The sequence below is a fragment of the Balaenoptera physalus genome (genome assembly GCF_965194825.1).
Source record: "Balaenoptera physalus genome assembly, chromosome: 5".
In the NCBI taxonomy this organism is placed as follows: Eukaryota; Metazoa; Chordata; class Mammalia; order Artiodactyla; family Balaenopteridae; genus Balaenoptera; species Balaenoptera physalus.
In genome coordinates, this window is record NC_138884.1 from 145,828,333 (window position 1) to 145,843,305 (window position 14,973).

Consider the following 14,973-nt stretch of genomic DNA (forward strand, 5'->3'; position numbering starts at 1 on the left):
TGAATGTTGTTTACCTACCGCAAAACACGCCAACCTGAAGAGAAATGATCATACCCATATCATAAGCAAATCTGGATGAGAATGAAAGCCAAAAGAGTGTTTGAGTTTCAAGTGTTGTCCACCAGTATACAAGTTGACAGGCTGTGGTTTGGGGGTGGGTGGGAATGCCACTGAGCAGTAGGGCTTCTGGAATGCCAACAAGTCATCCTTCAGCATGACCACGGCCTCAGGCCTAAGCACTTACCAGTATGCTTTTGTTGTTTGTATTTGTCTTCATTTAAAATGTAATCACGTGAGCATTTTATGTAAACAGGTTTTTAGTAGTATATAAATCTTGATAGGTGACACTTTTATATTTTATTTTTACTTCCCCTCTAGTCTTTCTTTGCAGGCAGCTCTGCCTTGTGGACCATCAGGGTAACCTGAAGGCATAAGAGTAAATAACAAATCTCTATTCTAAATTGTTTTAAGTGTGTTCCATTACTGAGTTTCTCTTGTTCCATCCCTATGTACCTTTTGATCCAGCTTTTCCTTTTATATCCCATAATATTTTGATTGTGGTTGTAATTAGAGTCTTAGAAATTGTGCAGATTCTTTTTTTTTTTTAATTATTTATTTTATTTATTTATTTTGGCTGTGTTGGGTCTTCGTTGCTGTGCGCAGGCTTACTCTAATTGCGGCAAGCGAGGGCTACTCTTTTTTTTTTAAATTTTATTTATTTATTTATTTATTTATTATGGCTGTGTTGGGTCTTCGTTTCTGTGCGAGGGCTTTCTCTAGTTGCGGCAAGTGGGGGCCACTCTTCATCACAGTGCGCAGGCCTCTCACTATCGCGGCCTCTCTTGTGGAGCACAGGTTCCAGACGCGCAGGCTCAGCAGTTGTGGCTCACGGGCCTAGTTGCTCTGCAGCATGTGGGATCTTCCCAGACCAGGGCTCGAACCCGTGTCCCCTGCATTGGCAGGCAGATTCTCAACCACTGCACCACCAGGGAAGCCCGGGGGGCTACTCTTCATTGCAGTGCGCGGACTTCTCATTGCGGTGGCTTCTCTTGCTGCAGAGCACGGGCTCTAGGTGCGTGGGCTTCAGTAGTTGCAGCATGTGGGCTCAGTAGTTGTGGCTCACGGGCTCTAGAGCACAGGCTCAGTAGTTGTGGCACACGGGCTTAGTTGCTCCGCGGCATGTGGGATCTTCCCGGACCAGGGCTCGAACCCGTGTTCCCTGCGTTGGCAGGCGGATTCTCAACCACTGCGCCACCAGGGAAGCCCCCAGATTCTTGATGACAGAGTGATAGTGGATTTTTTTTTTCTTCCTCCGTGCCATATTTCAGTAGATTCCGTTCTACGAGGTGGTAGGAATGGCCGCCTCATTTACTTAAGTAAAACATAATGGTGTATATCTGTATAACATTTGAGTTCCTTATCTTTGGTTCTGAGAGCTTTACATATGATCTTAAAACTACTCTTAATTTAAAATGGGGCTTAAAAGGTCCAAATAATTTGACCAAAGTCTCAGCTAATAGACAGGATTCTATTCACCCTCAGGTCTGTCATGACCCCAAAGGGCTCACTTCCTTCCCCACCACCATGTGCCCTTGGCCTTGAGTGAGTACAAATGGGGAGAAAAGTAATATTCTGGGGGGAGGAAGAGATTTGTTGAATGCAAAATGGTCAAACACATAAGTCATACTTTTGTAGTACACATACAGTATAGAGTTAGAAGCAAGATACATAGGCTGAATAGTGGCTGTAGAGCGGATTTCAGTTATTCTGGTATAATAGTAAAGCAGTACTGCCAAAATTAGAACATCTGATACCGTTTGCATAGTTTGATGGTGGCTTTTTTTAAAGGAAGCAGTAAGAGCTGTAGTAGTGTTTCAAACTAAAGGAGAAAATTGATGCAAATATTCTGTATTTGAATCATTCTTTTAAAACATGCAAAATTTTATAATGAAGGGAATGTTGCATCTAATTACACGCTGTGTCTTAGACTTGAGAGATTTCCCAAGATTTAAATTCTAAAAAGAGAGAAAAACGCATGCTCATAATCATAATTGATTTCGATTTTTAAAAAGGAAAGGCATCCAAAAAAATGAACGTGTTTACATAAGGAGCTCTGATGAACTTCTTAAAATGACAGGTAGAAAAATATGGCACAGGTAGGCCTTTATCTGGAGTGGATGGATACCGGAATGGCAGAGGTCTGGAGCTGGGCTTATAAAAGCAAATCATGTACAGGGGCATGGGCTGTTAAGTAAAAAGACTTAGCTGTGACCACTGTGGTTCTATCTCTAGGGCCTCAGTTTTCTCATCCAGAGAGTATAGCATCATACCTGCCCTGTCAGCCTCATAGATTTGTGAGGTGTTTGTAAAACGATATTGTAAATTGTAATATAATATATATGTAAGTTGTTGAGTAAACAATGCTTAAGATTCAGAGCAAGAAAAGGAAGGGCACTGTTCTGGATGTCCTAACGTATTCATGGATGTCCTAACAAGCCACTCTTCAGATCATTCCAAGGGGAATAATCCTTCAATTTTAAAGGGCAGAACTAATAGTGTTAATAGAAAATTAAGGGACTTCCCTGGTGGCACAGTGGTTAAGAGTCCGCCTGCCAATGCAGGGGACACGGGTTCGATCCCTGGTCCGGGAAGATCCCACATGCCGCAGAGCAGTGAAGCCCGTGCACCACAACTACTGATCCTGCGCTATAGAGCCCGCAAGCCACAACTACTGAGCCCGCATGCCTAGAGCCCGTGCTCTGCAACAAGAGAAGCCACCGCAATGAGAAGCCCGCGCACCACAACGAAGAGTAGTCTCCGCTCGCTGCAACTAGAGAAAGCCCACGCACAGCAACAAAGACCCAACGCAGCCAAAAATAAATAAATAAATAAATTTTTTTAAAAAAGAAAATTAAGCCCCAAATAGGTGAGGGGCTGATAGAATGGCAAGATTTTTTTTCCCTAACTCTTCCTCCAGGAAGTTGTGAGGCTGTGGGTTGGTGATTCGGTTCTTTAAGTTCAGGAGAGGATTTCAACCCTACTTTGATTTGTAAAATAGAAATATCTGACTTTGGGGCCCTAGCTCCCCAGATTTCTGTGGAAAGCTCACTTCTAAGAAAATATTTATTAGGCATGTAGATAGACACATTCCTCTTGACAGAACGTTAGGGAAAGCTTTGCTTCTTCTAAGCAGCTGGTAAACTGAGATATGAATCTCAGTACGTTGAATTCTTTTTTGCTTTGGCTGCCGAGACATTCAAAACCAAACCTTATAGCTGAATTTTAATTGCTGTGTAACATTCTATAGCATGTATTCTATTTTCTTTTGCCATCCTGCCTTTTTTTCCCTTGCATCATTGTCTCGTACCTGCTTGTTTTTGTTAACTTTCATTTATTCTTACAATATGTAAACTATCTGAAATTCTTTTGATAATAAAGCAGAGTATAAGTTAAATTGCCACACTGAACAGATTCAGGCTTCTAGATGTAGACCACTTGCATATGTATTGAAATATGGTTACAGAGTCCTGAATCATAGGGAGGAAACACCAGTCAGGAGAGATGATGGGAAGCTGGACACGGGACACCCCTGACATCTGCCTTACATTGGTAAACCTGAAGGGAACACCCAGCAAAATTCTGCAACATTTCACAATTTACTTTGTGAGAAAGTAAGATCATTGCATGGTGGGATAGACTTATTCAGACACTAACCTTGTTCTACCCCAAGCCCTGCCTTTTTTTGTTGTTTGTTTATTTTTGGCTGTGTTGGATCTTCGTTGCTGCACTCTGGCTTTCTCTAGTTGCGGCGAGCGGGGGCTACTCTTTGTTGCAGTGCACAGGCTTCTCATTGCAGTGGCTTCTCTTGTTGCGGAGCATGGGCTCTAGGCGCGCGGGCTTCAGTAGTTGTGGCACGTGGGCTCAGTAGTTGTGGCTCGCGGGCTCTAGAGCGCAGGCTCAGTAGTTGTGGCACACGGGCTTAGTAGCTCCGTGGCTTGTGGGATCTTCCCGGACCAGGGCTCGAACCCGTGTCCCCTGCGTTGGCAGGCGGACTCTTAACCACTGTGCCACCAGGGAAGCCCCCCTGCCTTTTTTTGGATGGGAGGGAAAGGAGGTTGAGGCCAGAGAGAAGTTCTGTCTCTAGGTCTGCCACGGACAAGCTGAACTGAAACTGACGAGTCAAGTTTTTCTGAACCTTAGTTTATTTATAATACAGGGAATAGACCAGGAAATCTCTTAAAACTGGTTTACACTTCAAAACAATTTGAGTTACTGCTGCCACTACTCAAAAATGTTTTTGAAACTTTGGGGAACAGCTTCCCTATCCAGTTTTATGAAGGTTTCAAGAAAAAAAAAAAAAGTGTGAACTTCAGAGCCACATTTCATTTTGAAACAGATATGGCAGTACCTAGCTTAATTCGTGTCAGTTTTCTTAACCTCAAGTGACTTGGCTATTTCTAAAACTAAAATCTTCCTCGGCAGGAAACCTGTCTCTGTTAAGCATGTTTTAAAATTTTAGGTTCTGCTCCAAGAAGCAATTCAAAAGTATTTTTTGAACGATGGTAGCATTGGTGGCATTAATATATAGCTTCCCGAAAGTAATTTTTTTTTAAGGGACAAGGCACATTAACACAGTGTACTGTTTCATAAGACTTTAAAAGATTCATCCTAATTAAAGAGATATTAAATATGAGAAAAAGGCTTTAGAATCAATGAAATATACAGTATGTAGGTTTTTTAAAAGCTATGTGTAATAGTTAATAGGTATATCTCAAACTACCTTTTTCTGTTGAACATTTTAGAAAAGCTTAAATTAAGACAGATCTCTAAATGTAAAACTTTCCTTACTGTATCTGGATGGCAGTGGTTCCCAAACCTGGCTGCGTGGTGAAATCACACTGAGATATGTTTTTAAATACTGATGCCCGGCTCCCATTCCCACACATTGTAATTTTATTTATTTATTTATTTATTTATTTATTTTTATTTATTTATTTTTATTTATTTATTTTTATTTATTTATGGCTGCGTTGGGTCTTCATTGCTGCGCGCGGGCTTTCTCTAGGTGTGGCGAGCGGGGGCTACTCTTCGTTGCGGTGCACGGGCTTCTCATTGCGGTGGCTTCTCTTGTTGCAGAGCATGGGCTCTAGGCGCACGGGCTTCAGTAGTTGTGGCTCCCGGGCTCTAGGGCACAGGCTCAGTAGTTGTGGCGCACGGGCTTAGTTGCTCCGCGGCATGTGGGATCTTCCCTGACCAGGGCTCGAACCCGTGTCCCCTGCACTGGCAGGCGGATTCTTAACCACGGTGCCACCAGGGAAGTCCCACACATTGTAATTTAACTGGTATGGGATGTGACCTGCGCAACAGGATTTTAAAATCTTCCCAGGTGATCTAATGTGCAGCAAAGTTACCACAGTATTTCAGTGATTTCATGTCCTACAATCCAAATAATTTGCAGATTCTGTGAAACAGTTTAGTATCCACCTTTTATGACAGTATCACGTATTAAAATCTTTCAGACAAAATTTTCTAAAAGTAAAACATACAATGGGATGGGAGGAAACGATATTCTGGGAGAAGGCAACTCTGCTCTTAGTTTACAGTCTATTTATAGTTTGGTTTTGACATGGAGTATTTTGCATTAAATACTCATGTTTTGTTTGTACGTTCTCACTTGGGAAGTTGTAATATATCATTTATAAGTCCTGAACCCACAGCATAACTGCTGAGGTGCAGTGTTAAAAAAGATAGTTATGGGGCTTCCCTGGTGGCACAGTGGTTGAGAATCTGCCTGCCAATGCAGGGGACACGGGTTCGAGCCCTGGTCTGGGAAGATCCCACATGCTGCGGAGCAACTAGGCCCATGAGCCACAACTACTGAGCCTGCGCGTCTGGAGCCTGTGCTCCGCAACAAGAGAGGTCGCGATAGTGAGAGGCCCGCGCACCGCGATGAGGAGTGGCCCCCATCTGCCGCAACTAGAGAAAGCCCTCGCACAGAAACGAAGACCCAACACAGCCAAAAATAAATAAATAAATAAATAAAAATTAAAAAAAAAAAAGTTATGGATGCATAAAAAGTGAAGTAGATTCGTGACATGAATTTTTGGTGTCCCAGTGCATATAAAAGTGACGATACTATAGTCTACTAAGTGTGCGATAACATTATGTCCAAAAAAAAGCAGTGCATATACCGTAATTGAAAAATACTTTATTGCTAAAAAAGTCTAGCCATCATCTGACCCTTCAGTAAGCCATAATCTTTTTTGGAGGGTTTGAAATACCGTGAGCATTGCCAAAGACACGAGACAGGAAGTGAGCAAACGCTGCTGGAATAAGGGCGCCGATAGATTTGCTCGACAGCAGTGTTGCCGCAGACCTTCAGTTTGTATAAAACAAAGCATCTGCAGAGTGCAGCACAGTAAAAGGAAGTATGCCCGTGAGTCTCCCTGCTGCACTTTTCAGAGGTTTCTTGGTGTGATGCAGGAGGCGAGTCAGTGCCCTTGCAAAGGGGGAAGAGTATCTTATTCTCATGAGGAATGGCGGCACTGTGCACCGAGTCCGCACAGAACAGGTTACAACTGCGGAGAACAACGATATAACCAAGGGGCTGAAGGACAGATGAACCACAGCCACAAAGGACCTGCACTGTGAACTTGCTGTGTTGGCCGTGGAACTAGAAGTAGGGTTCCTCTTGCCTCCAAAAAATGTGCTCTGTAATGCCCTCCCATAAGATAGACCAGGGGGCTTAAAGGATCACGGGATGCTTTGTACGTAAAAGCCCAAATTTTGTTTTTGTTATCGTTAATCATGACTTGTTCGTATGCAGTGATCAGAGACACACTCTCTGAAGCATGCCAGGTGTCAGAGACGAGTGGCTGGTAACGAACCAGGTGCTGTTGTCCCTTACATTCTGGTTTTATGGCCAACCCCTTACTGGAACTGCCCCTCTCTTGTCACTGTATCAATGTTGGTGGCTTCTTATTTGCTTGGCCCTTCCTGGTACACTTGATACTGTTGCCCACCGTTATCTTGACCTCAACTGTCCTGTTAACCATGAATAGTCCTTGATCTCCATTGCTGGGTTACTCTTCCTCTCCCCTAGCCCTTGTTGTCTTTATATACTTGATGCTGTTCAATCTTTTACTAAGAATTCACTCAGAGTTAAGACCACTCCCCACCCTGAATGGTTTCCAAGCCTATTTATTTCAGAAATATTTTGATGTCTGTCACCTTCAACTCAAATCTAGGTGAAGGAAGAAAGAGTGGTCCAGAGAGAAGCCATCAGTGGCATGGCCCGATGAGGTATGGGTGCCTAAAATATTTGGGAAAAATACATGTCAATATGTCTGTGGCCCGGAAATGCCCAAAACGGGGGTGGCCAGAGAGTAAGGCTTGGGAACGTAGGCAGGTGCTAGGTCAAAGGACTTTTTAATAAGAGTTTTATGCTTTGGATATTTCTCTTTTTAGCAAGAGATGCCGTTGAAGAATTTAAAGCAGTCGCAAGGAAGTGATGGAAGTACACATTTTAGAAAGCTCTCATCTGGTAGCACGGGAGACGAACTAGAGGCAGGCTTGAGAAGACAAAGCAGTAAGGTAGGGAGGATGGGAAAGGAAGCTGTTTAGAAGGTACCATCAACAGGACTTGGTAAAAGACTGGATATGGGAAGTAAAGGGTCTAGAATGGCCTTCACGCAGTGTCATTTGTTGAGCTAAGAGGAATAGATTTTCGAGAGAGGAGAGAGTTCCATTGGACACTCAGGAGGAAACAGCCGGCGGGGAATTAAACCCATCTAAGACTTTCAGTCTAGCCTAGAACAATAGGTTTGGTAGTAAAAACCACATGTGTGGATGAGGTTATGTAACAGTTATGTTGAAGCAAAATCGTAACAGTAAATGTAACTACTCTACGAGGAAAAGAGCCCCACGGTAAGTACTACCTTTAAATGGGAAAGCTGAAGGAAAACAAAGTAGACTAAGAAAGTCGAGTTGGTCAGGCAGGAAGTAAACCAGAAACGGAGTATCACGGGAAATCGAAGGGGAATTTTAAGAAGTAGGCTGATCACATGAAAAAATGAAGCATCGTTTGATGTGACTGTTGGGTTGCTGGAGACCCCAGGGGGAACTGTTTCTAAGCAGAACTGACTGCAAGCTTCTGAAGAATATGGGCTGTTGGAACAAGGCAACCAAGGAGGTGTGAAAGGGGAGAAGACGGTGAGTGCAGGAGGGAGGCACACCTGCCTCCTTCCCGAGACGGCTGTTTGTTTGTTAAGGATGGAGGCTGGAATACGTAGATGCTCTTGCAGCAAGGGGTCCAGAAACGGAGTTCACAGCTCATGACCTCAGTGTGCTCTCTAAAGAGGTACACTGGCCATTTGGTAAGCAGGGTGGTGGCGGAAAGGCCGGGACTGCTGCTGAAGACGACCCAAGGAATAAACGGGCCGACTGCTGATCACCGTTCAAAAGCCTGGCCAGACTGGAAAATGTAGCCGCATCAAGTCATCGTTATGTGGTTCTTCCCTGATACACTGGACACAAAAAGCAAATGTAAGTTATAGTGACTAACAGTTGGAAGGGTTGCGATTAAATGCCATACCGCTGCTAAGTCCAATCAGAAGAAACACTCTGATCGGTATATACTGTCAACATGTGTTTCTAAATCTAGACCTTAGGTGAACTTATGCTGAAAGAGACACACAAAAATGTTCAGGTTAGAGTGGGGGAGGTAAGCAAGTAGCCTTGGCTTAACCTAATTAAAGCCAATCAGTAGTACGGCACAGGCAGAAAGAGCTGCTCATTTAAAATGTTTCATTACTTACCCTCCATGTGATTTAGATTCGTAGCAAATACATGAATCATACCAAAATCCGTAACAGTCCAAGTGCCTAAAATATGCTCAGCATTTGGGGAGGCGTGTAGGCATGACACAAGTTACAACCTTTGCCCTAGAAGAGGATTATGGGAGACATAACTCAATGAAACTTCAGTGCAATAAAGACAATACAGTTGAGCGTCAAGGCATATGATACAGATTTTGAAAGCTGAAATATTTAGGAAATGTTTTTAAAGGAGGTAGAATTTGAGATTAACCCCCAGATGGGATAAGAATCAAGTGAGTTCTTCTCTCAGCTTTTATTAAAAGGTACCATCAAGTATGTTTATGGGAAAAGATAAAAGGTTACAAAGGGAGCTGTTATAAAAATCTCTGTCGACCTAAGTAGTGTCTGACCAAAAGCGCAATTAAAGGCCACAAAATATTAAGTATCAGTTTATTTAAATTTCTAAAAGATGTAAAAATAGACAACTTTTCTTTGTAGTAGAAAGAGCATTAAAGTGTGGAGTCCACAGGACCTAGTTTCATGTGAAATTACGTTCCTCTGGTCCCTCCACAGCCTAATTTGTACAAGGGCTCGAGTATTATTCGTTCTTCCTCACCCTCAAAAGGTCTGAATGAGAAACAAATGGTCTGATCTGAAATATAAATTATTTAAGTGTGGCCAACATTAAAATAGTAAATTCATTATGGTAAGTAGAACATTATAATAATTACATGATAGTAATTAGAAAGGAAGTGGAAACATGCAGATTACTTGCTAAATATTAATGTAATGGAACAAAACAAGTAGAATTTCTTCACGCAGTAGTTGGGAAGGAGAAATAGGACTTCTGTTACTTCTTAGCTAAAACAGTATGTTTATAGTAGCTTTTGAATATTGTTATAAATATCACCAGAGACAAGATAAATTTCACTTCTATATTTCAGAAAACCTACTTGAATACACTTTGAAACAAGAGTACAACAAAATAGAATATACTTCAAATGTTGAATATACAAACTATTATAGTTCAAATCTGAACACTGGTACTTTCCCCTTAAACTTCGACTAAAAAAAAAAAAAAAAAAAGGAAGAAAGAAAACGCCAGGCATTTAGAGCTACCTGACAAAAATTCATGCTGAGCCTTAACTTCCAAGTGACAGTAGAACTGAAACGGATTATGTCTGCGCAGATGCCAGGGCGAAGTGAGTGACACAGGCACGTTTACAGCAAAAGGAAGGCCAGAGCCAACTGTTAATTTGTCCACAATTAAGAAACTGACAGACTTAAACTACCATATAAAATGTTACATGTATATTCTATAACAATACTGTGCTAGGTACAAGATTTTTAAAATTTTTCTTTTAATAAAAAAGCTTTACACAAACAAGCCATTAGCTTATTTCAATAAAGAAAACCGAAAATTAGTCTAAGGCCTTTGTTTTCAGCTTAAGCTATATGATAAAAAAAAAAAAAAAAAAAAATCGCACTAGGTCTTTTTTGCTATCCTCTTTCTGAAGCTTTTGGATCCATTCTTCAATTCACATTCTAAAATACCTATATTAGCAGTCTTCACATAGCACCAGTTAAGTGAGTTCTGTGTGAACACAGTAATAATTGCTGGTATGCATATAAAATGCATCAAAAATTGCTGTATGTAACAATGAGATCACCCATCCCGATCCCTCCCCACTGAAAACTATATAACCTCTTACAGAATGTTAGTGTTCCAAGTCTTAGTGTAACTTGATATTGTAGTGAGTTGCTTGGTCCCTTTCAATCCTTTTTCTTATTGACGGGTTCAGTTGTTTCCTACTGTAAGAGGCAGTTTTCTGTCAGCGTCTCAACATGTAGTTCATTTCCCACTGAAACATGGGATAGGTAATTTATTTCCAGTAAGTTTGATTGTTTTCTTATATGCATTAAAAATGTTTTAAAGTCTTTTGACTTCGCTTGATGCCACCCTTGCAAATGCTTCATGTCAGGACTATCACTAACATCCTTACGTCCGTGGGAGAGCTGCTCTTTTATTTCTCACACGTCACCAGTCCTTCCGTTTTCATAGCTACAGGAAGGGCAAGGGCTGAAGGCGCGCTGACAACCACTACGTGGGTCACCGTCTTATTTCCATCTGCCGGTTTTTCTTCCTGTACCAGCTGCAAAGTTTTCACATCATGTTCCTGCTTTTTGGCCGCTGCTTCCGATTTAATCTCTGGCCCTTTTATGACGGCGCTGATAACTCGGGGAGGAGTCTGGCCAGAGGCCTGCTGAGGAGGCACTGCCAGCCTCATGACAGGCGCGCCGTGGGCTATTGAAACCGGGGTGAGCGCTCTCACCGCCAGGGGCGTTCCAACAATGTTAATGCTTCCTGATCCGGGCAGGTTTGATTTTGTCTGCAGCTGGCACTGGGCGAGCTGTGTGGCTGGGATGGTAATGATTTTGGCAGGCTGCACGGTGATTTTGTCTCCGTTTTCAGTGGAGGCTGGCATCACAGTAGGGATTGTCTGAATCACTACCTTTGGGGAGGCCGCCGTTGTTGGGCTGGTGCTGGTTATCAGCGGGGCGCCTGCGTTAACTGACTGAACGGCCACGGTGGAAATTTTCTGCCCCAACGATGTCATTACAACAGGCACTTGCATTGCCACACGAACTGTCCTAGTAGAGGTAAAAAATACAGTTGATTATGTTTCATGGTAAACTATAAAATAGGTCTCTTGAGCAAAAAGATGAATGCAAATCCAAAACATATAAAACTTGTGCTCCCAAATTTTACAAATGTACCGAAAACCCCTTAAGTTTAGACTATGAAATACCATGAGATGAATAGATTTTAAAAACTAAAGCCTACGTTAAATTCCATCCGTAAGACCCTAAAAATCCATTCAGGTTAGAGGAGACATCTACTTTAACAACAACAACAAAATACAACAACAACAAAACAAACAACAACAAAATACATTTAAAAATGCCAAGCACCTTTCAAAGTCCTGACAACAGTGAGTTCTCAGAATGCAAATATTAAAAAGGGAACATATCATTTCTGCCAAAGAGTTTTCTAAAAATTAAACCCGTTACAACTAATGGTTTCCCTCACTTACCTTGGAGCTGCTGTTGCTGATACAGATGCGGTAGTAGGAGGAGACCTGGACGAAGCATCGTGACCAGGGGGAGTGATGTTCACAACTCTAGCTACACCCTTCTCTGCTTTGGAGCAGTTTAGCGGAGATGAGTTTTTCCCACCACGCACAGAAGTTGCTGCTTTCAAGAGACTTTCTGCAGACAGTGACACTCGTTCTAATGATTTTTCATCAGCAGCTGCTGCTAAATCTTCATTACAGGTTTCACTTTTGTCATCATCTATGACCACTATGTTCTTGGGCATATCCTTGAACTGATATACAAGCCTCTGTCCTTCAACCTTTGCAAGAATACCCCTTTGGTAATAATATCTGTCAGGAAAAAGTACTAAATAAATCAAGTATATTACATTTGTTCTCCCCACCTCCCTGCCCCCCAACAAAAACACCATGTAGAAGAGATGCTACCAGAAACATTCACTGATTCTAGTAAGAGATAAGGAGGAACTCACGCTGCCCGGATTGTTCAAAAGGCTAATAAGAATTTGCAGTAGGAATGAAATTAGAACCTGGTACCACCGGTCTTATGTAACCTTGAGATCTGTAAGGTAGCTAAAAGCTCATTCTTAAAGGAAGTAATTTAACCTAAATACAGAATATATTGCTGTACAGCTGGCCCTCCACGTCCCTGGGTTCCTCATCCATGGATTTAACTAACCACAGATCGAAAATACTCGGGGAAAAAAGAATTCCACAAAACAGCAAAACTTGAATTTGCCATGTGATAGCAACTATTTACACAGCATTTACCCTGTGTTAGGTACTACATGTAATCTAGAGATGATTTCAAGTATACAGGGGCTGGAGGTGGGTTATAGGCAAACACTACCCCACTTTATAGAAGGGATTTGAGCATCCATGGATTTTGGTATCTGCGGGGGGTCCTGGAACCAATTCCCCCCTCAGATACTGAGGGACGACTGTATTTTACAGACACTGGTAAAAATTTAGTTCTGATTTACATAGGCTATAAAAACAATCTGATGTTAGGTGGAAAAATTACCTAAGCCATGCTTAGCAGAAGTGAATCTGTGGTATATATGAATACTGTCACTAAACTATGTTCATTTACAAAATACCCTTAATTAGAATAAGCCACGTGCATTACAAAGTTATGTGGGTTCCTCCAAGTGACAAAACTTACGAGAAAGTTTCATATCAAGATAAATCCATTATAATAAATTTGCTGGAACTAAAGAGCAAATTCACAATTTGGAAACTGTATTTTGTTTGGGTTTAATTTTCTGAAAGGTGCACATTTCCCACGAAAATGGATTTTCCAGTGGTGTTGAAATTTTAGCCGTCTAGACCAAACTCCTCTCTCCCCACCTGCCTCCAAATACAAGAAAGAAGCTCCTCAAGAAAATCCCCCCCCCCCAAATTACAAGCTGTAACAAATAAGAGATTTTAACAGCTTCTCTTTAAATAGTTAATAGACAATATTAAGAGACGTGTAAGTTTTGTTTGAAAACTCTCTCTTTTGGGCTCTTACCTCAGAGCTCGTCCCATAGTTTCGTAGTTCATGTCCGGCTTGTTCTTATGCTTTCCCCACAGCTTAGAGACAGCCTTTGAATCCACAAGCTTGAATATACCTTTTTCTCTCTGAGTCCACTTAATATACCGGGGACAAGTATTTTTATCTTGAAGTAGATCTAAAAGAAACTCCCACAAATAGGTTGTGTTTCCTTTGAAAACAATCATAGACATTGATTAAAGATTCATTAACATAATTAAAAGCAAATATTTACTTATGCTGGATAAAAAATCAATTCATTTACCACTGGTGAAGCACAAATGTACTGAGAGTCTGTCATGAAATACTTGACTAGATCGGCAATCATTTGTACAGTGTCAAATTGTGTTGTCTAGTAAATAACAACAATTCAAGAAATAAACAATAGTTTGAAACAATATAAGCTATAACATAAGGCCAGGCACAATTATATTTCAAATGAATGATAGAAAATAATGTCTGAGATTTCAGGAGTGAAAATAAAGTGGATTGGTAAGACATTATCAAGTCCTGGAAGATGGCTAAGATTTGCATAGAAGGAAAGGAAGGACTCTGGGTAGGTAAAATAAGAAACTTAGTCCCAAAGGGAAGAGAGCATCACTCTTTTCTTTTCTTTTTTTTTCTTGGAAGGTTGGGGAAGAGTAGTGGGCAGTGGTTATGAGAAGACGGGAAGACTAAAAACAGGCTGCTGTTTTTCTTTTATTCCCTTTGTAAGCCTCTAGGTGCAGAGGTTCTTAAATTGATGAAAGAACAGAAGAGAGTCCCGAGAAGAAGATTAGAATACATATGCCACCAGTGAGCCACCAGGTCATCTCCAGGCTCCTTCTCAATAACCCTTTACTATCCTCAAATCCAGATCCAAGTTACGGGCTACATGAGAAGAACCTTGAGGGTGGGAGGCTTCCACATCAAGCCACTGCTACTACTCAGTCGAGACGCTGATTTTTTTTCTCCTCTAGCATTTTATTTTCATCCTGTATTTCCCTGAAAATTCAGTCAATCCATTAACCCACAGTTGAGCCCCGTGTGCATCTCTTGACTTCAAAAAATTAACCTTCAACTTTACAATGTTATTTGTATCTCTTCAACTTTATACTATGTTACATTTGTACATCAGCATCAACACCTAAGAACTCTTAGTATTAAACCGTGCATAACTTTCAACTACGTCACTCTCAACTGAATCAAGATATGTAGCTAGGGCGTTTTTATTTTATGACCTAGAGATTGTAAGAACTTATTCTGGAAGAAATTTTTGTACAACAGACAATGCCTTGCACACAGTAGGGGTTTGAATGCTTCTGTGTCTACTGAATTAATCAGACTTATCAACGTTCTTTAGGTTGTCTTTAAATGCTTCGCCCCAGTTCCCATCCCCAAGTTAAAATTAACAATTCTATTTCTGGTTTTAAGGAAAACAGAATTCAAAAGGGAAGCCTTCTTTATCAGACAAGGTAGTTCACTAAGTCTATGGAGACATTATCATCATAATTTCGCAGAAGAGGAAACA

The 14,973-nt window shown here is 41.4% G+C and overlaps 1 protein-coding gene across 25 annotated transcripts in view; it reads right to left on the reverse strand.

Moving 5' to 3' along the window:
* Positions 1 to 6,102: 6,102 nt before the first annotated feature.
* Positions 6,103 to 14,973, reverse strand: part of ELF2 (E74 like ETS transcription factor 2) — a 95,653-nt gene continuing 86,782 nt past the window's right edge. For 20 of the 25 annotated variants that reach the window (XM_082462158.1, XM_082462175.1, XM_082462169.1 and 17 more), the window contains 3 exons: positions 13,443 to 13,635; positions 11,912 to 12,262; positions 9,738 to 11,468 (listed from right to left, as the gene is read on the reverse strand). In XM_082462158.1, coding sequence (XP_082318284.1) covers positions 10,841 to 11,468; positions 11,912 to 12,262; positions 13,443 to 13,635 — 1,172 coding nt within the window. In that variant the 3' untranslated portion in view covers positions 9,738 to 10,840. Of the gene's footprint in view, positions 8,943 to 9,252; positions 11,469 to 11,911; positions 12,263 to 13,442; positions 13,636 to 14,973 lie in introns of those variants that run through there. The other 5 variants (XM_082462177.1, XM_082462178.1, XM_082462176.1 and 2 more) reach the window with 2 other exon arrangements.